This window comes from Macaca fascicularis, chromosome 7, assembly GCF_037993035.2.
Source record: "Macaca fascicularis isolate 582-1 chromosome 7, T2T-MFA8v1.1".
Classification (NCBI taxonomy): domain Eukaryota; kingdom Metazoa; phylum Chordata; class Mammalia; order Primates; family Cercopithecidae; genus Macaca; species Macaca fascicularis.
Window position 1 is genome coordinate 71,446,769 of NC_088381.1, and position 26,225 is coordinate 71,472,993.

At 39.9% G+C, this 26,225-nt stretch overlaps 1 protein-coding gene across 1 annotated transcript in view; it reads left to right on the plus strand.

The window, feature by feature from the left end:
• AGBL1 (AGBL carboxypeptidase 1) overlaps positions 1-20,654 on the plus strand; it is a 947,782-nt gene extending 927,128 nt beyond the window's left edge. Inside the window, exon 23 of the mRNA XM_065548375.1 lies at positions 20,543-20,654. Coding sequence (XP_065404447.1) covers positions 20,543-20,639 — 97 coding nt within the window. The 3' untranslated portion in view covers positions 20,640-20,654. The remainder of the gene's footprint in view (positions 1-20,542) is intronic.
• The last annotated feature ends 5,571 nt before the right edge of the window (positions 20,655-26,225 follow it).

The following is a 26,225-nucleotide window of genomic DNA, read 5'->3' on the forward strand; positions in this document are numbered from 1 at the left end:
CTTGTGTAACTCCAGATGAGAGAGGATAGGGGCTTGGTCAAGTAAGAAAAGTTTGGGGCCGGGCACCGTGGCTCACTCCTGTAATCCCAGCACTTTGGGAGGCCGAGGCAGGTGGATCACCTGAGGTCAGGAGTTTGAGACCAGCCTGACCAACAAGGTGAAACCCTGTCTCTACTAAAAATACAAAAATTAGCTGGGTGTGGTTGCAGGTGCCTGTAGTCCCAGCTACCTGGAAGAGAGGCTAAGATAGGAGAACTGCTTGAACCCGGGGGGCAGAGGTTGCAGTGAGCCGAGATCATGCCACTGCACTCCAGCCTGGGCAATGGAGCGAGATTCCATCTCAAAAAAAAAAAAAAAAAGGTTTGGATTCTGGACAAATGGAGAATATCCATACTGACAACAAATACTTTTATAGCACTTACTATCTGCCAGGCACTCTTCTAAGAGCTTTATAAATATGTACCCATTTTACAGCTTCAACAGGTAGATACTATTATTACCACCATTTTATATGGAGAAACTGAGGTACAGAGAGGTAAAATACCTGCACATGTTTGAAGAGTCTCAGGGAGTTAGATTGGAGGCCAGGAACATCAAACAAGGTCTACCTCTGAAGGTGGTTCAAGGTCACCAGGAGCAAGGACAGGGAGGGAGAGTCCTTGGCATACGGAAACTCAGAAGCGGGAGGTTTACAGGCTGTCTGGGGCCTCACTTTAGAATAGCATGAATGCTTTACCTGGCTATGATTCTAGGGTGTGTTTCTTAGGATAGAAATCTCCACCCTGGCTGTGGATACAAGAGGATTCTGTTATTGGTAATAGTGAAGGAGGGGTAGGATTATGTAATTTATTCTTTTGTTACTGTTAGCATTACATTTTAAAAGAGTACCTAGGCTCTCTGATCCTGAGAGCTGCAATGTAGTTTTTTATAATAGACAAAAAAGAGAAAGAAGTAGAGTGTCTAGCATTCTTGCTATCTTCTCCCATGATCAGTCCTTAATACTGGATCTGAATTTTCTCTGGCTAAATGATACAAAAGTCTTTTTCTTCTTATTTTTTGTTCATTTGTTTGTTTGTTGAAATGAAGCTCTGCGCATTCTTAGTGTGATGGCACAGAATACCAACTCATTTTTCCTTGCATAAAACTGTCAACCATATGTCTCTAAAATTCACTCAGCATCTGAACTGCTTACATACATTTGCCCATTTCCATCATTTCCCCAAAAGTGAAGTTCTTCAGGCCCCTTAAGTACTTTTTATTCATTTCAGTTTTATGTTTAGTTATTTTTGTTTTGGTTTGCAAATTGCTTAGGAAACCAAAATATGAGAGATTGAGTGAAAGCAGAAAGTACAAAAGAAAATATTGTGTGTTTGTACATTTACAAAACTTCATACATACCTATTTACATATATGTATGCATAAAAATATTCATATGTCATATATAATATACTATATGTGTACACATATGTGTGTACATGTGCATATATTTATATTATGTTATTACTATTTCTAATGTATATAATTGCATACAATATCACATATTTTATGTGATTTTATGTATTCTAATATATGATGCAATATATGTTGTATACAAAATTAAGAATTTTTCAAAGTCATAGAGAGCATATATTGGAGAGCCAGATACCTGGATCTTGGTGTATAATTATGATTTTTGGTACCCAGAGATAACTGGTTGATAGGCTGAAAAATCAAGTCTAAGTATTCAGAAAGGACTAGGTCAGAATGTAAAACAGACAAATCCAAGCGTTGGTGCTTCAGATTAATCAACATACAAATACTTACAAAACACCTGTCATGGGTAGAGAACAATGGCAGGTGCTGTGTTGTGAGGGAGTAAACAGTGTTATAACAAATGCCGCTTGCTCTGCAGGAGTTCACATTAAAGATAGCGTAATAAGATACCTACATGTCATTACAAACCAAAGCAATGCAGGATAAAATCCATAAGGATGATCTAGACAATTAGATAATTTCAGAGAAAGGAGAATGACTTAACTGAGGGACCAGGGAGGGCTCTGAGGAGGAATTAGGATTTGAGCCTGGATGTGAATACTGTCTGTTATACACAGGTAGAGAGGGACACGGATGCCTGCCTATGAGCACTTGTGTCAGTTCTCTCTGCCTTTAGGCCACAGCACTGTGTATGGTTTCCTCACACATTCTGGTCAATAGAAATTCCCTCAGTAATCACCAAGGATGCCCAAAATCTCAACCTCAGCTTTACTTCTTCCAAGGACTTGGAATCAAGCTTTTCCTGAAAAGGTTGTATTAGCTGGGGATAGACTAAGGCTGTCAACTTTGTCTTTCTCTGTATCTTCCCTATACCAGGTACATAGTAGATACTGTTGGTCTGCTTTTGTGCTGCTGTAAAGGAATACCTGAGGCCAGACAGTTTATAAGGAAAAGAGGTTTAATTGGCTCCTAGTTCTACAGGCTGTACAGGAAGCATGGTGCTGGCCTCTGCTTGGCTTCTGGTGAAGCCTCAAGGAACCTCTACTCATGGCAGAAGGGGTAGTAGGAGAAGGCGTGTCACATGGCAAGAGTGAACAAGGGGATGGAGCACATGGCACACTCTTTTAAACCACCAGATCTCATGTGCTCTCAGAGCGAGAGCTCACTCATTACTGCCGGGAGGACACCAAGCCATTCATGAGGAATCTGCCCCCATGACAAAAACGCCTCCCACCAAGCCTCAGCTCCAACATTGGGGATTACATTTCAACATGAGGTTTGGAGGGAAACATCCGAACTGTATAAGATACTTAGCAAATGTTTAGTTAATGAAAAAATACATTCCCATTTAACTTGAAATCTTTAGAATTGCACGCTCCATCTCTAGTAAGCCACATAGTTTGATCTATTGCACTGAACACAGTACTAGATACATTACTAAAATTATTTCTCAGTGACCAGCTATTCGCTGGAACCAGAATCCCTTCCTAATTGCAGTCTTATTGGCTAGGTATTGGCACTGCATTTAGCTTAAGTGTCGCCTCCTTCATCAGGGTGCACTGCCATAAATGGACAGATGGCCATGGGTTCAGGGCTGCTGTTTCCCTGAGTCTGAGTGTTTCTTGCCAACCAGGATTGCAAGGAAGTCTGGATTTTTTTTTTTTTTGTAATTATTTTCATCTCCATGCCTAATGCTAAGCCTACTCAATATCAAAAATGCCTAAACTGCTAAATATGACACAATGGCTATCTGGTGCATACTAAAAGATAACTTCAGTTCCTAGCTTGGTTTTTCAAAGCTATCATTATCAAGTCATAGTTTCCTTGTGGGTGACTGTTTTAAATGGCAGGAATGACTTGAGCTATGCAAAGAGACGTGAGCATCCCCAAAATGTCTCAAGTGTGGTGAGTGTGTGGAAGAGAAATTTGAATAAAGCAGAGGTCCTCAATCTAACTGGAATCAACACTTCCCATTTAGACCAATATTTGTCATTTCTCCTTTATTATCCTAAAATAAAAAGCAAAGGTGATATAATATTTGACATAAATAGTTTCAGAGTATCAATATTGTCCTCTAACAGTAATATAAAAGGAAAGCATAATAAACTGCTACAAATTAAATTTGTGACTGATCAGAGACAGTTCACTTAATACATACTGTCCTAAGCAGCCGGATCCTTACTTTTCTCCTTGGAACCCCAGTTTATTCCTAAGGTATTTTCTACATCAACTCTTGTTTTCCTTTTAGCCCTATATTCGAAACTTCTATTGAATACCAGCTACACACCAGACACTGTGATAGGCAATAATATAAGAATTAATATCTCCCACACGGCTGATATGGAAACCAACACGTTAACCCAGTTTTCCTAGGCTGTATTATGAATAGGCAGCTGAACAAAGTTTCAAAAGCAAATATACCTGTTACTTCTGCTGTCACAAATATGAAAGCAGTTATGGGTGAGGTAGTCACTGGCAGGGAGTCTGAGGGAGGTTTCTGAGGGGCGGGGTTGGTGTTGTCTTTCTCACGTGGTTGGTTATATGAGTATGCTCCATTGGTTGAAGTTCAGTGAGTTTCACACTTATGATTTGTGCTATGTGAACTTTTCTTTATGTATGTTGTTCTTCAATAACAGCTCACTCCAAGGGCAGGGAAAGAAGCAAATCTATCTAAATCTAACAGTTTCCTTTGCCTGAAGCCAGATTTCAATGAATCTCCACTTCAAATGTCAGATCCCCTTCTTAGTATGCTTTTTGTCATTTTATTAGCACTGGCCTGCTTTGCAAGGATAGCTCTTCAGACCCTTCTTTACTGAGAGCTCTTGGCGGAAACCAGGACTCCTCTCGAGGGGTAGGGATAAGAGGAATTAGAGATATTCATCCAAATCTGAGTTCTACAGGGGACCCTTTCCCATCCTGCCAAACCGCGATGTGACATTTTCATTCGGCGTCACGACGCTTCATTAGACATTACATTCATTCTATGACACAGGTTCTGAAGAAGAACTGAACTTCAGTCCCATGGAGACCACCGAATGAGGAACCTTCTCGCAGGAAAGAAAGTAACCAGGAAGTGAGTTTTGGTGGGAAATATGTCTTTCAAATTCAAAGCAGTAGATTGGAATGCTTATGGATAGCCCAGCCTTAGAATTGAGATGGCCCTCAGAAATTAGAGCACAGAATTTCATTTGAACAACTTTGAAAAGCCTAAACAGCAAGGGAATATCTGTATATATATCCTGGCCTGTGCTCTCTCTATGACCCAGAATGGGGTCAGATGGACACAGCAGGCCATGGACTGTCCATAGCGTTAGATGCCAACTGGGTAGCTATTCAATTATGAATAGTTAGAAAAGAGAGAGAGAAAAAAGAGGAAATAACTAAAAGACTCTCCAGCATACCACTGTCCCTCAAGCCATGGAAAGAGGCAATTCTGCAATGGTTGGTGGTCATGGAAAATAGGTTAATGATTTTACAAATTTCCCAGACAGTGACAAAGTGATACATTTATTTCTAGGCAAGTAGATCAGTTTGCTTCTTTATCATAAAAGGGCTTGAAGAATTCAATGAGGATCAGAGGGAAAAAAAATGCTTAAAGAAATGTTGCATTCAAAGTTGTATTTAAAAATCAAACATACCCTTCTATATTTTATAAGGCAGTAAAAGGCTTTCCAAGGGTAAATTTAAACGTTCCAATTAGTCATCTTACAAGCTGACTTTAGAATATAAAGTATACGTAAGATTTAATTTCATTTTATTTCTCAACCTTATAATGGTCGAAAGAAACAGATACTGTAGGGTGAAGTAAAATATTTGAACCATACATTAAAATATGAGGCTATAATGAACTATTTTTTAAAACCTGGTGTTTACCAAGCATAGAGCTATGTTGGTACTGAGCTGGCTTTATGTTTCTTTGGCCAGGCACGATGATAGAAACCGTGTTACATTATTTCCTTTAATCCATACTCTAATCCTATGTGGTAGATAGTAAATTGTGCTTTTGAAATAAGGGTACTAGACTGTGGCTCACACCTGTAATCCCAGAATTTTGGGAGGTCAAGGTGGGAAGATCGCTTGAGCCCAGGAGTTTGAGACCAACATAGAGAGACTCCATCTCTACAAAAAATTTGAAAACTAGACAAGCATGGTGGTGCATGCCTGTAATCCCAATTATTAGGAGGCTGAGGTCTGAGGATCACCTGAGTGTGGGAGATCAAGGCTGTAGAGAGCCAGGTTGGCACTACTGTACTCCAGGGTGAGTGACAGAGTGAGGCCCCGTCTCAAAAATAAATAAATAAATAAACAAACAAACATAAGGGTACTAAGGCACATAGAAGTTAACCAACGTGTCTAAGTTACAGAGCCCACAGCTCTCAATCAAATAGATACAATTTTACGCCAGTGAAACTTCTGAGGTGAAAGCCTTTTAGGAGACATACAAATGTGTCAAAAGTTCAAAAAGCTCTGAAGGTTATTTCCAGAAGGAAGGCACAGAGGAGAAAAAAGAAAATATTTGAAAATACAGTGGTAGAAAATTCACCTGACCTGAGAGGCAGCATTTTGCCACCAATGTCTCTGATATATTAATTATTGTCTGTTACATTAAGATTTCAGTTTTTAATTTTAACAATTTTTCCTCCTGGATTTGAATGTTCTATGTTTGGTTTGATGCTTTTTCTCACAAGGGTGGATTGCCTCAAATGTTTGAGAATTTTTAGTCGTCTTTTCATATTTGTAAATAAGAATCTGCATTGATCAGTCTTTGCAACAGGAGTACATTTTCCCCAGCCTCTGGGTTCTAATTTTATGACACCACTGCCTATCATTCTGAAATTATTCAAAACACTAATGGAAAAAATCACTTTTTAGAGATACTCTTCTTTACCTGGATGAGTTTGCAATTTTCTCAGCTTCTTCATTGTATTTTATCACTATTTACCCTGTTCCCATTGGCTTTGCATTTTTCACAAACCCCATAATGATCATGTGGGCTGATGACACCCCTCCCAGCCTCCTAGCCCTGCTATGGAGTTTTTATTCATTTACTCATTTGTTCATATATCCAACTTTTTATTGAAGTCTATACATACAGAAAGGTGAACATATTGTGAGGCTATAACTTGATTAATTTTTAAAGAGTATTCTTGTGTAACTATCTCCCAGATCAAGCAGCAGATTCTTGCCAGGAATTCCAGAAACCCACCCCCCGCACCTTTCCAGATACTAAGCCCCCCTCCCAAGGAAGTCAACTATCCTGACCTCTAGCACCGTATTAAATTTGCCTGTTTTGCACTTTATGTAAGCAGGATTCTACAGTATCCTGAGCATTTTGGGGATGCTCATGTCTCTTTGCATAGCTCAAAGTACACTTTGTGCATTGCTTCTTTAATCTGTGTTTGGAGATTCACCCATGTTCTTGCATGTAACCATGCTTTATTTGTTCTCATGAGGTGGGAGGATCACCTGAACCGGGAGGTCAAAGCTGTAGTGAGCCAGGAAGGTGCCACTGTACTCCAGCCTGGGCAACAGAGCAAGACCTTGTCTCAAAGCATGTACCTAGAATTTAGGAGTAGAATTGCTGGCTTTGATTTATTTTGTTATTACATATTCTCTGTCATTTCAATAGGCTTTGGAATGAACAAAATATAAACACACTAGATCTGTTTGCCGTCTTTTACCTGAAAGCCTAAAGCATGGTTTTGACTGATAAGAATCATTTACAATTCAATAGCAATGCTATTGCTTACACTTTAAAAATTTTTATTTAAACCAAAATGAGAAAACTTTGAGTTCATCACCATTAAAAACAATGACAAAACTCATAGATTTTGTTTTGCTCCCTTTTAATACTCCAATGTATATTTGCTTTAAAATTTGCTTAAGAGACCATCACAGAAAATATCCATTATAAAACTTATTTTTCTAGAATCTTAACCATCTCTATAATGCTACAGTTAAAAACAAAAAATAAGAAAGAAAAAAAAAGAGAAATAGCATTTTTTCCCTTTCCTGTTGTTTTGATCTGTATTTGTTCAATTATGCATCTTTAAATAAATCTAGTCCCTCATCCACTAACCTTCTTCTGAACTTAAATGATTTGTATGTGGTCTAATCATATTTCCTGGTCCCATGACACTCTAGAGTCTAACTGTGCATGCTGGTCTCTTATTTCCATACATTGTGTCTCAGAGATAACCAAATGCATGGTCAACTTCCCTAATTACAGCCACCAGGTCCTGGCGGCCTCCTGCAGTGCCCTCTCTTCCCTGCATCCTTTCACTTTTGTGTTTTCATTTTTTCCATCTCTCTCCCTGAAGTATCCTTTCAAATTTCCCTGGCCCTAAGGAGACTGCTTCAACATTTGTTTACATGTCAAAATAATTGAAGACTAAATTAATTCTCAGCTTCAGTTTATCAAGCTCCTTTTCAATTGTGGCTTTTTTCCCCTTTAGACTTTGGACTTTGGCAACTAGGATAGGCTTTGAAAACAGAAAAAAGCACAATAGATATTGATGGATCACTTGATAGACTGTGTCTTCTAGGCTTAGAGTCTATGATTTCATGATGCATTGGCTTGCTAGGTTTCTTTTTGTTTTTCCTCCTGGGTTCCCAACATCTGATTATTAAATTACACAGAAAGAACCATTAAGCGTGTTTGTAAAGCCCACATTCTTAATATTTCTGCTCCTTTTTTAAAGAGACTTAATGGAAAACCTAATATAAACACCTGAACTGTGCATTCTTTCATGAGAGGAAGACATATTTCATAACTCCTTATATACTAAAAACCCAATATATTGACTAAACTTGTAGAAGCCACACACACACACACACACATTTTGCCTATTTTTGTATTTTATATATTTCCTTTCTTATACTTTGTATGGTCTGTGTAAGTGAACTAGATGTGTAACACATTGAGCTATGTATATATGGTAGATTGAACTTCTATGATGTCTTAGGAACACATAGGATTGGGGATTGTGGTAGGCAGCTTCTGTGATGACCTCATAAGAATTTCCACCTTCTTGATATATTTGCTTTGTGTAATTCCCTCCCCTTGAGTATGATCTAGTCTAGTGACTTGCTGTTATGTAATAAAATATAGCAAAGGTGATAGTATACCACTTCAGTGATTGTAACCGAAGACGGTAACATTTGTATTTCAAGTAGATTCTCTCAATTGACTCTCTCGTTTGATGGTTTTAGTAAGGCAAGTTGCCATCTGGAGAGATCCAAGGGGCATTAAATTGAGGGCAGCTGCTAGCCAGCAGCCATCTAGAAACTAAGGCCTTCAATCCAACCAGTCCTTGAAGAACTGAATTTTGCCAGCAGACACATCAATTGGGAGTGGATAGTTTCCTAGCTGAGCCTTACATGAGGCTGCAGCCCTGGTTGACGCCTCAATTGTAGGTTCTTAGATTCTGATATAGAGTCCCCAGATAAGTCATGCCTAGACTCTGACTTAGAGAAATTGAAAATAATAATCACACCTTATTTTCTCCACTAAGTTTGTTAATTTGTTATATGGCAATAAAGGCCACATTTGTGGAGTGCATGCCCAGTACTCATCAAGGGAATGGGCAGCTGATATGCAGAATCTCATTTGGTCATAACAATCATTCTGCAAACTAAGGCTTTGGTTGCGATATAGTCATGACTCTAAATTGCACAGATACAGAAAAAAACTCTTCTGACAAGTTAGTTAGCTCAACCTGCCCATGGTGATATGGAGCCAAGATTTTAAAACTGGACTACAACCTGAGAAGAATGGAATGAGAGAAAAGGAAAGGATCTGACATGGGTCCTGTTTCATGGGTGGGGAGTGAGACAGGGGGTTGAGCTTTAAGTAGGATGGGTTTTGCTATCCCCAAAATGCAGCAGAAAGTAAAACAAAGCAGGAAAACATTAAGTCATGCTCTATCTGGATAATACTCCAAAGAAGGTAGAAAATTAGTTTAAATTCTCTTGTATTGGGTAAAAATCAAGTGAAGTTATAGAAAGGGTTCAAAAAAGAATCACAGGAATTATGTCTTTTTAAACAAACCACTGAAGAAAACTTGTTTGGTAATCATTTAAAATACATAGTACATTTTTCCCAGGAAAGAAATGTTTTACATCAAGACCAGGTACTTACGCTAGTTATATATATATACACATACACATACACACACACACATATATATACACACACATACACACATATATACACACACACACACATATATGTATACACACATATATTTATATAACCATAATGCAGCTGAAATACTACATGTTTGCAATGAAACTAAAAAAATACTGGACTCTTAAAATGATCCATATTAGATATAGCAGAAAAATAAACCCCACTAAGATGGAAAAATACATTGCTTTTAGCTCAACTCTTTCCTCAAGAAAATCAATTTTAATAGAAAATTTGTGGGTACTCTGGACTTTCGTATGACCTTTAAAATTGACATCACCAGTTTAATATTGGTATTTCTAATTTATTTACAAAGCAACATACTTTTCCTTGATACAAATGTGTTGCTAGCATGAGTCTTATTCATAATGGACATGGATAAGAACACAGAGAGGATGAGGTGTTTCAGTTGAGAGATAACTAGTTAACAAGTTGGGAGGGAGAATATAAAGGAGAAAGGAATTAAGAAAATAACTGGGCACCAGGATGGTTCCAAGATGGCAGAATAGGAACAGCTCCAGTCTACAGCTTCCAGTGTGAGCAATGCAGAAGATGGGTGATTTCTGCATTTCCAACTGAGGTACTGGGTTCATCTCACTGGGGCTTGTTGGACAGTGGGTGTAGGACAGTGGGTGCAGCCCACCGAGCATGAACCGAAGCAGGGCGAGGCATCACCTCACACAGGAAGCACAAGGGGTCAGGGAATTCCCTTTCCTAGCCAAGGGAAGCTGTGACAGATAGCACCTGGAAAATTGGGTCACTCCCACCCTAATACTGTGCTTTTCCAATGGTCTTAGCAAACGGCACACCAGGAAATTATATCCCACGCCTGGCTCAGAGGGTCCCATGCCCATGAAGCCTTGCTCATTGCTAGCACAGCAGTCTGAGATCGAACTGCAACACGGCAGCAAGGCTGGAGCAGGGGCAACCGCCATTGCTGAAGCTTGAGTAGGTAAATAAAGCATCCGGGAAGCTCGAACTGGGTGGAGCCCACTGCAGCTCAAGGAGGTCTGCCTGCCTCTGTAGACTCCACTTCTGGGGGCAGGCATAGCTGAATAAAAGGCAGCAGAAACCTCTGCAGACTTAAATGTCTGCAGACAGCTTTGAAGAGAGTAGTGGTTCTCCCAGCGTGGAGTTTGAGATCTGAGAACAGACAGACTGCCTCCTCAAGTGGGTCCCTGACCCCCGAGTAGCCTAACTGAGAGGCACCCCCCCAGTAGGGGCAGACTGACACTTCACATGGCTGGGAGCCCCTCTGAGACGAAACTTCCAGAGGAATGATCAGGCAGTAACATTTGCTGTTCAGCAATATTCGCTGTTCTGCAGGCTCCACTGCTGAAACCCAGGCAAACAGGGTCTGAAGTAGACCTCCAGCAAACTCCAACAGACCTGCAGCTGAGGGTCCTGACTGTTAGGAGGAAAACTAACAAACAGAAAGGACATCCACACCAAAACCTTATCTGTACGTCACCATCATCAAAGAGCAAAGGTAGATAAAACCACACAGATAGGGAAAAAACAGCAGAAAAGCTGAAAATTCTAAAAATCAGAGCACCGTCCAAAGGACGTCCAAAGGAATGCAGCTCCACACCAGCAATGGAACAAAGCTGGACAGAGAATGACTTTGACGAGTTGAGAGAAGAAAGCTTCAGATGACCAATCATCTCCAAGCTAAAGGAGGAAGTTTGAACCCATCGCAAAGAAGCTAAGACCCTTGAAAAAAGATTAGATGAATGGCTAACTAGAATAACCAGTGCAGATAAGTCCTTAAATGACCTGATGAAGCTGAAAACTATGGCACGAGAACTACGTGATGAATGCACAAACTTCAGTAGCCAATTCGATCAACTGAAAGTGTATCAGTGATTGAAGATCAAATAAATGAAATGAAACGAGAAGAGAAGTTTACAGAAAAAAGAGTAAAAAGAAATGAACAAAGCCTCCAAGAAATATGGGACTATGTGAAAAGACCAAATCTACGTCTGACTGGTATACCTGAAAGTGACGGGGAGAATGGAACCAAGTTGGAAAACACTCTGCAGGATATTATCCAGGATAACTTCCCCAACCTAGGGAGGCAGGCCAACATTCAAATTCAGGAAATACAGAGAACACCACAAAGATACTCCTCTAGAGGAGCAACTCCAAGACACATAATTGTCAGATTCACCAAAGTTGAAATGAAGGAAAAAATGTTAAGGGCAGCTGAGAAAAAGTTGGGTTACCCACAAAGGGAAGCCCATCAGACTAACAGCGGATCTCTCGGCAGAAACTCTACAAGCCAGAAGAGGGTAGGGGCCAATATTCAACATTTTTAAAGAAAAGAATTTTCACCCCGGAATTTCATATCCAGCCAAACTAAGCTTCCTAAGTGAAGGAGAAATAAAAATCTTTACAGACAAGCAAATGCTGAGGGATTTTGTCACCACCAGGCCTGCTCTACAAGAGCTCCTGAAGGAAGCACTAAATATGGAAAGGAACAACCAGTAGCAGCCACTGCAAAAACATGCCAAATTGTAAAGACCATCGATCTAGGAAGAAACTGCATCAACTAATGAGCAAAATAACCAGCTAACATCATAACGACAGGATCAAATTCACACATAACAATATTAACCTTAAATGTAAATGGGCTAAATGCTCCAATTCAAAGACACAGACTGGAAAATTGGATAAAGAGTCAAGACCCATCAGTGTGCTGTATTCAGGAGACCCACCTCACATGCAGAGACACACATAAGCTCAAAATAAAGGGATGGAAGAAGATCTACCAAGCAAATGGAAACAAAAAAAGGCAGGGGTTGCAATCCTAGTCTCTGATAAAACAGACTTCAAACCAACAAAGATCAAAAGAGACAAAGAAGGCCATTATATAATAGTAAAGGGATCAATTCAACAAGAAGAGCGAACTATCCTAAATATATAAGCACCCAATACAGGAGCACCCAGATAATAAAGCAAGTCCTTAGAGACCTACAAAGAGACGTAGACTCTCACACAATAATAATGGGAGACTTTAACACTCCACTGTCAACATTAGACAGATCAACGAAACAGAAAGTTAACAAGGATATCCAGGAATTGAACTCAGCTCTGCACCAAATGGACCTAATAGACATCTACAGAACTCTCCACTCCAAATCAACAGAATATACATTCTTCTCAGCACCACATCGCACTTATTCCAAAATTGACCACATAGTTGGAAGTAAAGCACCCCTCAGTAAATGTAAAAGGACAGAAATTATAACAAACTGTCTCTCAGACCACAGTGCAATCAAACTAGAACTCAGGATTAAGAAACTTACTCAAAACCGCTCAACTACATGGAAACTGAACAATCTGCTCCTGAATGACTACTGGGTACATAAAGAAATGAAGGCAAAAATAAAGATGTTCTTTGAAACCAATGAGAACAAAGACACAACATACCAGAATCTCTGGGACACATTTAAAGCAGTGTGTAGAGGGAAATTTATAGCACTAAATGCCCACAAGAGAAAGCAGGAAAGATCTAAAATTGATACCCTAACATCACAATTAAAAAAACTAGAGAAGCAAGGACAAATACATTCAAAAGCTGGCAGAAGGCAAGAAATAACTAAGATCAGAGCAGAACTGAAGGAGATAGAGACACAAAAAACCCTTAAAAAAAATCAATGAATCCAGGAGCTGGTTTTTTGAAAAGATCAACAAAATTGATGGACCTCTAGCAAGACTACTAAAGAAGAAAAGAGAGAAGAATCAAATAGATGCAATAAAAAATGATAAAGGGGATATCACCACCGACCCCACAGAAATACAACCTACCATAAGAGAATACTATAAACACCTCTATGCAAATAAAGTAGAAATCTAGAAGAAATGGATAAATTCCTGGACACATGCACCTTCTCAAGACTAAACCAGGAAGAAGTTGAATCCCTGAATAGACCAACAATAGGTTCTGAAATTGAGGCAATAATTAATAGCCTACCAACCAAAAAAAGTCCAGGACCAGATGGATTCACAGAAGAATTCTACCAGAGGTACAGGGAGGAGCTGGTACCGTTCCTTCTGAAACTATTCCAATCAATAGATAAAGAGGGAATCCTCCCTAACTCATTTTATGAGACCAGCATCATCCTGATACCAAAGCCTGGCAGAGACACAATAAAAAAAGAGAATTTTAGACCATATCCCTGATGAACATTGATGCAAAAATCCTCAATAAAATAGTGGCAAACCAAATCCAGCAGCACATCAAAAAGCTTATCCACCATGATCAAGTCAGCTTCATCCCTGGGATGCAAGGCTGGTTCAACATTCGCAAATCAATTAACATAATCCAGCATATAAACAGAACCAAACACAAAAACCACATGATTATCTCAATAGATGCAGAAAAGGCCTTTCACAAAATTCAACAGCCCTTCATGCTAAAAACTCTCAATAAATTTGGTATTGATGGAACGTATCTCAAAATCATAAGAGCTATTTATGACAAACCCACAGCCAATATCATACTGAAGGGGCAAAAACTGGAAGCATTCCCTTTGAAAACTGGCAGAAGACAGGGATGCCCTCTCTCACCACACCTATTCAACGTAGTGTTGGAAGTTCTGGCCAGGGCAATCAGGCAAGAGAAAGAAATAAAGGGTGTTCAATTAGGAAAAGAGGAAGTCAAACTGTCCCTGTTTGCAGATGACATGATTGTATATTTAGAAAACCCGATCATCTCAACCCAAAATTTCCTTAAGCTGATAAGCAACTTCAGCAAAGTCTCAGGGTAGAAAATCAATGTGTAAAAATTACAAGCATTCTTATACACCAATAACAAACACAGAGCCAAATCACGAGTGAACTCCCATTCACAATTGCTACAAAGAGAATAAAATACCTAGGAATCTTACTTACAAGGGATATGAAGGACTTCTTCCAAGAGAACTGCAAACCACTGCTCAATGAAATAAAGGAGGACACAAACAAATGGAAGAACATTCCATGCTCATGGATAGGAAGAATCAATATCGTGAAAATGGCCATACTGCCCAAGGTAATTTATAGATTCAATGCCATCCCCATCAAGCTTTCTTCACAGAATTTGAAAAAACTACTTTAAAGTTTATATGGAACCAAAAAAGAGCCCACATTGCCAAGTCAATCCTAAGCCAAAAGAACAAAGCTGAAGGCATCATGCTACCTGACTTCAAACTATACTACAAGGTTACAGTAACCAAAACAGCATGGTACTGGTACCAAAACAGAGATATAGACCAATGGAACAAAACAGAGCCCTCAGAAATAATACCACACATCTACAACCATCTGATCTTTGACAACCCTGATAAGCAACTTCAGCAAGAAATGAGGAAAGGATTCCCTATTTAATAAATGGTGCTGGGAAAACTGGCTAGCCATATGTGGAAAGCTGAAACTGGATCCCTTCCTTACAATTTATACAAAAATTAATTCAAGGTGGATTAAAGACTTAAATGTTAGACCTAAAACCATAAAAACCCTAGAAGAAAACCTAGGTAATACCATTCAGGACATAGGCATGGGCAAGGACTTCATGTCCAAAACACCAAAAGCAATGGCAACAAAAGCCAAAATTGACGAATGGGACCTAATTAAACCAAAGAGCTTCTGCACAGCAAAAGAAACTACCATCAGAGTAAACAGGCAACCTACCGAATGGGAGAAAATTTTTGCAATCTACTCATCTAACAAAGGGCTAATATCCAGAATCTATAAAGAACTCAAACAAATTTACAAGAAGAAAACCAAACAACCCCATCAAAAAGTGGGCAAAGGATATGAACAGACATTTCTCAAAAGAAGACATTTATGCAGTCAACAGACACATGAAAAAATGCTCATCATCACTGGCCATCAGAGAAGTGCAAGTCAAAACCACAGTGATATACCATCTCACAACAGTTAGAATGGCAATCATTAAAAAATCAGAAAACAACAGGTGCTGGAGAGGATGTGGAGAAATAGGAACACTTTTACACTATTGGTGGCACTGTAAACTAGTTCAACCATTGTGGAAGACAGTGTGACCATTCCTCAAGGATCTAGAACTAGAAATACCTTTTAACCCAGCAATCCCATTACTGGGTATATACCCAAAAAATTATAAATCATGCTGCTATAAAGACACATGCACATGTATATGTATTGTGGCTCTATTCACAATAGCAAAGACTTGGAACCAACCCCAATGTCCATCAGTGATAGACTGGATTAAGAAAACGTGGCACATATACACCATGGAATACTATGCAGCCATAAAAAAGGATGCATTCATGTCCTTTGTAGGGACATGAAGTTGGAAACCATCATTCTCAGCAAACTATCGGAAGGACAAAAAAACCAAACACTGCATGTTCTCACTCATAGGTGGGAATTGAACAATGAGAACACTTGGACACAGGAAGGGGAACATCACACACTGGGGCCTATTGTGGAGTGGGCAGAGGGAGAAGGGATAGCATTAGGAGATATACCTAATGTAAATGACCAGCTAATGGGTGCAGCACACCAACATGGCACATGTATACATATGTAACAAACCTGCACATTGTGCACATGTATCCTAGAACTTAAAGTATAATAATAATAATAATAATAATAAAAGAAAATAACTGGGCACCAAAAAGATATAAAATGTTTGCTGGTGGAAGAATCAGTTCAGTTAGATATATAAGTGACTCCATCACAGGAGCAAATGGGAATGCTGACTGTATGGATTACCTCTGTGTATGTTTAGTCAGTTCCTGGGCCTCAGATTTCTCATCTTAAAGCTGGCATTACAATGCTTGTTTCTATATTAAATAGCCTAATGTATATGGCAATTCCTTGTAACAATCTGCCATGATAGTGGACTCTGAATGATATTTGTTGAATCTGAAACTAAATCTCTGCAGCCTTTATAAGGAGAAATAATGGAAATCATAAAGAAGAAAATTTGGATTATTCGTTGCTCAAGATAGGTTTGTCTGGTGAGTGAAGGAGGGAAGATGTGATGGTTAATTTTAGGTGTCAACTTGACTGGATTAAGAAATATGCAGAAAGCTGGTAAAGCATTATTTCTAAGTACGTCTGTGAGAGTGCTTCCAGAAGAGATTGGCATTTGAATTAGTAGACTGGGTAAGGAAGATCTGCTTCTACCTGATATGGTTGGGCTCTGTCCCCACCCAGATCTCCTCTAGAATTCCCATGTGTTGTGGGAGGGATCCAGTGGGAGGTGATTGAATCATGGGGGCAGGTCTTTCCCATGCTGTTCTCATGACCATGAATATGTCTTTTGAGACCTGATGGTTTAATAAGAAGGAGTTTCCCTGCTCAAGCTTTCTTTGACTGCCACCATCCATGTAAGACATGACTTGTTCCTCCTTGCCTTCTGCCATGATTGTGAGGCTTCCCCGGCCATGTGGAACTGTAAGTCCATTAAACCTTTTTCTTTCCAGTCTCAGGTATGATGTTATCAGCAGTATGAAAATAGGCCAATACAGTAAATTGGTACCAATAAAGTGGAACACTGCTGTAGATACCCAACATTTGGAAGCAAATTTGGAACTTGGTGACAGGCATGGGTTGGAACAGTTTGGGGACTCAGAAGAGGACAGAAAAATATGGGAAAGTTTAAACTCCCTGGAGACTTGTTGAATGGCTTTGACCAAAATGCTGATAATGATATGGACAATGAAATCCAGGCTGAGGTGATCTCAGATGGGGAGGAGGAACTTCATGGGAACTGGAGCAAAGATGACTGTTGTTATGTTTTAGCTAAGAGATTGATGGCACTTTGCCCCTGCCCTAGAGATTTGTGGAACAATAACTTCAAAGAGATGATTTAGGGTATCTGGCAGAAGAAATTTCTAAGCAGCAAAGCATTCAAGAGATGACTTGGGTGCTGTTAAAAGCATTCAGTTTTGAAAGGGAAACAGCACAAAAGTTTGGAAAATTTGCAGCCTGACAATGCGATAGAAAAGAAAATGCTATTTTCTGAGGAAAAATTCAAGCCGTCTATGGAAATTTGCATAAGTAACAAGGAGCTGAATGTTAATCACCAAGACAATGGGGAAAATGTCTCCAGAGCATGTCAGAGACCTCTGGAGCAGCCCCTCCCATCACAGGTACAGAGGTACTTTAGGAGGAAAAAATGGTTTCATGGGCCCAGTACAGGGTCCCTGTGCTATGTGCAGTCTTGGGACTCAGTGCCCTGCATTCCACCTACTCCAGCCATGACTAAAAGGGGCCAATGTACAGCTCAGGCTATTGCTTCAGAGGGTGGAAGCCCCAGGCCTTGGCAGCTTTCACATGGTGTTGAGCCTGTGGGTGCACAGAAGTTAAGAATTGAGCTTTGGGAACCTCTGCCTAGATTTCAGATAATGTATGGAAATGCCTGGATTCCCAGGCAGAAGTTCGCTGCAGGGGCAGGGCCTCATGGAGAACCTCTGCTAGGGCAGTGCAGAAGAGAAATGTGGGATTGGAGCCCTCATACAGAGTCCTCACTGGGGTACTGCTTAGTGGAGCTGTGAGAAGAGGCCCACCGGACTCCAGCCCCCAGAATGATAAAACCACTGACAGCTTGCCCTGTGCACCTGGAAAAGCCACAGACACTCAATGCCAGCCCATGAAAGCAGCTGGGAGGGAGGCTCTACCCTGTGAAGCCACAGGGACAGAGCTTCCCAAGGCCATGGGAGCCCACTTCTTGCATCAGAGTGACCTAGATGTGAGACATGGTGTCAAAGGAGCTCATTCTAGAGCTTTAAGATTTGACTGCCCCGCTGGATTTTGGCCTTGCATGGGGCCTGTAGCTCCTTCATTGTGGCCAATTTCTCTCATTTCAAATGGCTGTATTTACCCAATGCTTACATCGCTATTGTATCTAGGAAATAACTAACTTGCTTTTGATTTTACAGGCTCATATGTGGAAGGGACTTGCCTTGTCTTGGATGAAACTTTGGACTGTGCACTATTGAGTTAATGCTGAAATGAGTTAAGACTTTGGGGGACTGTTGGGAAGGCATGATTAGTTTTGAAATGTGAGGACATAAGATTTGGGAGGTGCTGGGGCGGAATGATATGGTTTGGCTGTGTCCCCACCCACATCTCATCATGAATTTGTATGTGTTGTGGGAGGAACCCAGTGGGAGACAATTGAATTATGGGGGCAGGTATTTCCCATGCTGGTCTCATGATAGTGAATAAGTTTCATGAGACCTGATGCTTTTATAAGGAGTTTCCCTGCACAAACTCTCTTCACCTACTGCCCTCCATGTAAGATGTGACTTGCTCCTCCTTGCCTTCTGCCATGATTGTCAGGCCACCCCAGCCATGTGGAACTGTAAATCCATTAAACCCCTCTCTTTTGTGAATGGCCCAGTCTCAGGTATGTCTTTATCAGTAGGGTGAAAATGAACTAATACACCACCCAACATGGATGGGTGCATCCAATCAGCTAAGGGCTCATGCAGAAGAAAAAGGCAAAAGAAAGGTGAATTCACTCTTTCTGCTAGAGCTGGGACACTCTTTTTCTCCTGCCTTTGGACCACACAACTACAGGTTCTCTGGCCTTTGAACTTCACAACTTGCACCACCCTCCTGCTCCCCATCCTGGGTTCTCAGGCCTTCAGCCTTAGACTGAGAATTACACCATTGCCTTTCCTGGTTCTGAGGCTTTGGGACTTGGACTAAGCTATGCTACAGCTGCCCTGGTTCTCCAGCTTGAAAATAGCCTATCACGGGACTCCTCAACCTCCATAATGACATAAGCCAAGCCCCTAATAAATCTCCTATCTATCTATCAATCTATCTGTCATCTATCTGTCTGCCTACCTACTTACCTACCCACCTACCTATCTGTTCATCTATCTATCCACCTATCCTATTGATTCTGTCTCTGGAAAATCCTGACTAATACATCTATCAAAAGATACAAAGATCAAACAGAGACAAAGCCTAGAAAATGCAGCAGAGTCTGGCTAAATGTTCACCAAACCAATTTTTTCTCTTCTTGTAAGTGCAGATAAACTAAATTTTGTGAACTTCTCTCATATATATGAGAGACCATGTCAGCAGTTCTTGCCATAGATAATGAATGAAAGTGATTTGTCACTTGCAGTTCAGTGGCAGAAGTTACATAAGAACCTGCCTTGTCTTTGCACTCCCTTCTTCCCATCTGCCAGCTAGGTGATGTCAGGACAACCCCTAACTGTATTAAAGGAGATTACCACATGGGAGGAGCCTGAGTCCCTGAATGGCCGCACAGAGAAGAGGCCCACTCCCACACGATCTAAATTTGGACTAGGGAGTAAATAGAAAACAAACCTTCACTGTGTTGATTCATTGAGAATATGAAATGGTAATAGAAGCCAGCCTTATTTACAAGTAGAATATGAATGGGGGGAGATGGGGAACATTGTGTAACAACAGCTAAATTTATGTACACTTAGGAAGTGAATGTCCAAATTTAAAGAACAGATAAATTACTTGGTAATTCTGTATGTCACTAAAATATTCCCCTTGCATTCCTGTCAGTGGTCAGCTTCTACTGTCCATTTAAAAATATTGCATTTTCAGCATGTTTGTGGGTACAGTCATTATAGGAAAAAGGGATATACCAGCATGCTACCCAAACTGACTGCACTGTAATGGATTCCCAAAGGAGGTGAGATAGCTTTCCACTGGAGAGGAGTTTATTTTGTAGTCAACAAAGTGCAAGAGTGTATTTTCTGAGATATTTGCTTAGGAGGTCAAAATTTAAACTTGCAACATTGGCTTAGCTACTTGTTTAAGATAATAAAAGTTGCTTACATTGGAGATATTATATTCAGAATGCCCATTGTGTATATTTTTCCAATTAATTGGACTTTAATTACTTTGCAGAAAATATATAAAAAGAGTCATCAAAGTTTTGAAGATGAGAACAAGCTGGTACGTATTCCATTTACTTTCCATAGAGCTATCTCACCATGAAACCTAAGAAAAAAATAGCCAATTTATTTTTCCTCTGTTGAGGTTTATAAAAGGAGGCTACTATCTCTAATTCTTAATAGAGATAACTATTTAGAAATATAAATGCTGAGAAGGAGAATAGGCTCAGGTATGCTGTGCTAAATTGCTGTGCTAAACTAACATAAAGGTGACCCTTCATGTTAGTTTCTTATAGTACTTTTGTGTGTATATGTGTGTGTATGTGTATACACAAATTTATACACACACACACAAACACACTTGCTTATCTGCTCATTATTCCACCCAAGCAAGGTTAAAAAAAAAAAAAAAAAAAAAAAAAAACCAACAAGAATGTAGTAACATAAAGCTAATTCCTTCATTTTTCTCATTTCCATATTTTTTTTCTGGGGTACTTTCCTACATTGGAGGGTAAAATACAAAGGATTATACTTGTAAATGTTTAAGAAAATATATTTAACCTCAATTACTGAATGTATGGTTCAGTGGGGAAAAGGGTAAAGATACAACATTAACTAAGACACAATCATTTTACTAGAAGGAAATGTTCACAGTCAGCTGGTGAGAGGAACTTATGTACCACTGATGCAAATAGAATGATGGGGAATTGAGTGGTAAGGGAAGGAATACTGATTGTGATCTGGGCTGTATCCTGCCCTTTTCTCCATTATAGTATTGGTGCTAAATGGAGGAGGAGCCACTTTTAAATCCCATCCTAAATATGTCCAGTGTGGTCAATAAAAAAAATTATTTTTGGCATCTGGAGCAGTACAGCAAACTAGATAGGGAGCTAGAAGCTAAATAAAAAGTGAAACCGGAAATTAAATACCCATCAAAATCCATCAGTTCCGTATGGCTGAGATATATCCTTACCTAGAGAGAGATGATTGCCCTTGAGGACATCTCAAAAATCTCTTTCCAGCTTTGCTCTTTGATGCTGTAAGTTTCTGAGTTGAGAGATAATTGGCTCAATGTTTTGTTTTTGACTTGGAATTTCAAATCTTCAACCTTGTCCTTGATGCAGTTGCAACAATGCTTATTTTCTGACCAGGGCTACTGATATCTACTTCATAATACTGTTGAGTATTTTCCTGTAGCCTGAATCAGTTTAACATTTCTGACAATCAATTTCCAAGTAATTGCAATGGCTTCACTCCATGATATGTCTCTCAGGGCACTCTTGGAAATTAAATGTTACTTCTCAACAGTTATTTGCTTACTTCATCCTCATTTTATTAAATAATCATAAAAAACTTTCAAATTTAAATATGCCTGCTCTGTTATCTGAAAGGTCTGGCAAGACAGGGAGGCTAGATGAAACGAAGCCAGCCCTGGTCTCTGTTATTTTTCATTGAATTTTCCATTGGCATTGAGCACATCCCAAGTCCAGGGCTTTATGGAGCTTTAAAGCTGTGTGCTTACTGGGGTCCTGGTTTATTTTCAGCAACTAAAGCTGAAATTGCTGCTGTTTAGAGGTGACTCAAATATTTTTAACAATGTTAAAAATACCTAACCTCATTAGAGCAAAAGAATAAACTATTTTTTATTTTGTTTTTGAAGTTTTTTTTAATTTTAATTTTTTATTTTTTACAAGACTCTTGAAGATTTATTCTGGTTGAATAAATAAGTAGGAAGGGTTCCAAGACCCATGCAGGTGATCTTGTGACAATTATTAGACACTTGATCTGGGTCCAGTTGGTTACAAGGGCTTGCCCCTCATTTTACGCATGCCTTCTAGAAGAGTTACATGAGGTTACCCGACTGCAGAATTTGGAGGGGAAAATATTGTCCTCATTTAAATAAGTTCACTCAGTGAGACATTAATGACTTGTTTAAATTTAACAAAGTGGAGTTATGCTGAATTCCCAGCTCATCTATTCCAGAGCAGCATGGGGTAGCAGAGAAGTCATAGGCTTTGAACATAGACACACTTGATTTGATGCTGGGAGCTACCCCTTCCTAGCTGTACATCGTTCTACATCTTAGTAGTCTCTGAGTATCAGATCTCTAAAAAGCAAAATAGAGTCCAACTTATAGGGTTGATATGAATTATCAAAAAATACCTTTAATGTACCCAAATTATAATCAATAATAATAAATAATAAACCTATTATTATTATTGCTTGTATTAATTCCAACACACTGCTTGGTTTAAGGCTAACAATTGTGATATGAATCATAATATAGCCCAGGAATTTTATTTAGAAAGTCTTAAGTTTCATTACCTCCCTTGACCACTCAGTATGATAGTTTCTTAATCAAAAGCACAATATATAGGTCTAATGTTTTCATAAAGAAGGCTATGTGTATTAGCTAACGCAAAAGAGAAAAATTGCATTATCATCCCAATTTTTCCCTCTCTTAATTCTATTGTGTGATCTTAGGCAAGTAAGTACAATTTTCCATTTCATTGAGAGGAAGGGCAGAGGACTTTATCTGCTATATCTGTGTAATTATTTCCAAGACACGAGTGAGAGTGACTGCAATATTGTCCCTCAAGTACTTGGCATTCCTTGGAAGAAAACATGATGTAATTGGGCTTTAATAACTTGGGAAAATGTATCCTACGGCCATAAAATGTTTCTCTACAACATTAGATCTAGGCGAGTTATTATGATTACCTCTTAAGAAGTGTTCGGATTAACACATACGTGATTATAAAGTCCGTTGCAAAGGCAGAATCAGAAGGAAGAGGTACAGATGAGTACCCTGATATTTCAATGAATTTTATTCCTGAACATTTTAAATGGAGAAGTTCTTTTATCACATGTACTGCCAGGCTTAGTGGGGGAATAACTGAACAAGGAGGCCTGCCCTGAATACTATTTCTATGTCCCTACTTTGCCTACATTAGAAGCTTGCTTAAAGAAACTCCTCTCTGTAACCATACTTGATGATTAATGTTAGGTTTAGACTTCACTGAATAGAGGGCTGCCTAGATGGCCGGTGAAGCATTGTTTCTGGGTGTACTTCTGAGGGTATTTTAAGAGAAGATTGTTATGTGAGTTGGTGGACTGAGTGGGGAAGATTTGTGCTCAATGTGAATGGACATGATTCAATCAGCTTGGGGCCCTGATGGAACAAACAGGTGGAAAAAGCATCAATTTTCTCTTTCTCTCTTCAGGAAAGGGACACTCTTCTTCTCCTGTCCTTGGACATCAGAAATCCAGGTTCTTCAAGCTTTGAACTCTGAAACTTACACCCTTAGCCTCCCAGGCCTCTCAAGTCTTTGGTGTTGGACTGAGAATTACACCATCAGTTTCTTTAGTTCTCAGGCCTTTGGACTTTTTCTAAGCCCTGTTACTGGCTTCCCTGGTTCTCTACCTTGCAGACAGCCTGTGATGAGACATCTCAGCTTCCAAAATCATGGGAGCCAATTCCCCTAATAAGTCCCTTATCTTTCTTTCTGTCTGTCTGTCTGTCTATCTATCTATCTATCTATCTATCTATCTATCTATCTATCTAATCTGTCTGTCTATCTATCTATCTATTTTTCTATCTATCTTATTGGCTTATTCTATGGAAAACCCTGACTAATATACCATGTGTATAGGTAAGGACAAGGATATGGGAGTCAAACCACTTGGGTCTACCAGTTCAGCTCCACCAAGCTATGTGATTCATTACAACAGTCATTCAGTAAACACTGAGTGCCTACTGTGCTAAGAGTTACAGATATAAAAATACATACAACATGATTCTTGACTTCAGTTAAAACTGGTTTAGTGGAGGGAACCAGATGTACATAAATAAATCTATTTATCTCCTAAAGCATTTTATGGCTTATTTACCATAGTTGATTATTCTTAGCCAATTACAGTTATTTTGTCCTTCATTCCACCACCCCAGACCCCTGCTATTGATGAATTCAGGGATCGAGCTTTAAGTCTAAGCTAAATTGAAAATTAAAACATTAGGAATAATTTTAAACACTTATGGGAAAAATGCCCTCTTGGGCTGAAGAGGTCATCTAATGCCCTTAAGTACACTACCTTAGAATGATGTTAAATCTGCCAACTACAGAGTAGAGCATGGGAAGGATACTGTGTCCTAGGTGATACAAATAAGCAGCTGGTTTAAGCAAACTGAAGACTTCTTGCTCTGCCTGTGGACTTAATGTTATCTGAGCTAATAAATTACTTCATTGCTTAACCCAGTCTGAAATAAATTTTTACTTACTTGCAACCAGAACCATCCTAGCTGAATGCTAGTTTAATTTAATGCTTTCTATATCACATGATCATGAGAGTCCCCTCTGATTCTTATTTAAAACACAAACTCTCAGGTAACCCTTAAGGAGAATCTGACCCTTTAGGACTGACAAGGCCCAGGAATTGGGATTTTTAATGTGTCCCAGGTGATTTTTATGGTTCAGCCATATTTCAGATCATTGTTCTGATTGCTATAATAGAGACAAGAATTAAGTGCAGGCTTAGCAACTGACTCATCCTGGAGGAGTTAGGGATGATCTTCTCAGACAAAGGGACATTTGAGCTGTGCCTTGAAGAATGAGTGGGGGCTTGCTAGGCTGAGAAGAGGTGGAAAGGTGTTCCCAACAAAGGAAGTCTCAACAAAATAGTCATCTCTCAGGCTTTTATTTTCTCATCTATAAACTGAGGACATTATAAAAGAAAGCCTTGGACTGGGCCAAGACAGCCAGTTAAAAGCAGCTACAGTCTGCAACACTCATGGAGAGAAATGAAAATGGTGAGTGAATTCAGCACCTTCAACTGAAATATCCAGGTTCTCACATTGGACTGACTAGGCAAACATCTCGACCCACAGAGAATGAAGAGAAGCAGGATGGGGTGATGGCCTACCTAGGAGTGGCATAATGCCAAAGAAACCACCACCCCCAGACAAGGGAAGTGGTGAGTGATTGTGTGACCCCACCTGGGAAATCACACTTCTCCCACAGATCTTTGCAGCCAGCAGATCAGAGGTCCCCTTCTAAGCCCATACCCCCAGGGCCTTGGGTCTGATACAGAGAGCTGTGTGAAGTCCCTGCAGAGCAGCTGCTGGGTCACACACAAAGACCCAGGAGTTTTTATACTCTGGACCCAGAATTTCTGGCAAGGTGAGAGATCTATCCCTACATACCCCTAGGAGGGGAGCTAAGTCCAGGGAACTGAGCAGCATCATTCTGCAGGACACACTTCCAAAACACCTCACAAGATAAGACCTACTGGCTTAGAATTCTAGCCAGCCAGTGGCAATAGGCTGGAGTCTGCCTGAGAAGGACCAAGTTCCTGGTGAGAGGGGTGGCTGCTATTCTGTGGTCTGGTTGATTCAGTTGTTCCAGCCTGGCAGCTCTGGAGAGTCCAGACAGCCCAGATGAGGAAGGGTCCCCCACAACACAGCACAGCTCTGCTACCGAAAAACAGCCAGACTGCTTCTTAAAGCAGGTCCCTGATCCCATTCCTCCAGACTGGATGAGACTCCTCAACAGAGGTCTCCAGCCACCTCCTTTAGGTGCAATTTGGGCTGGCAACATGTCAGTACTTCCCTGGGACTGAGCTTCCAGAGGAAGAAGCAGGCTACAATTTTTGCTGGTTTGCAGCCTTCACTGATAATACTTCAAGGCACACGAAAAAAC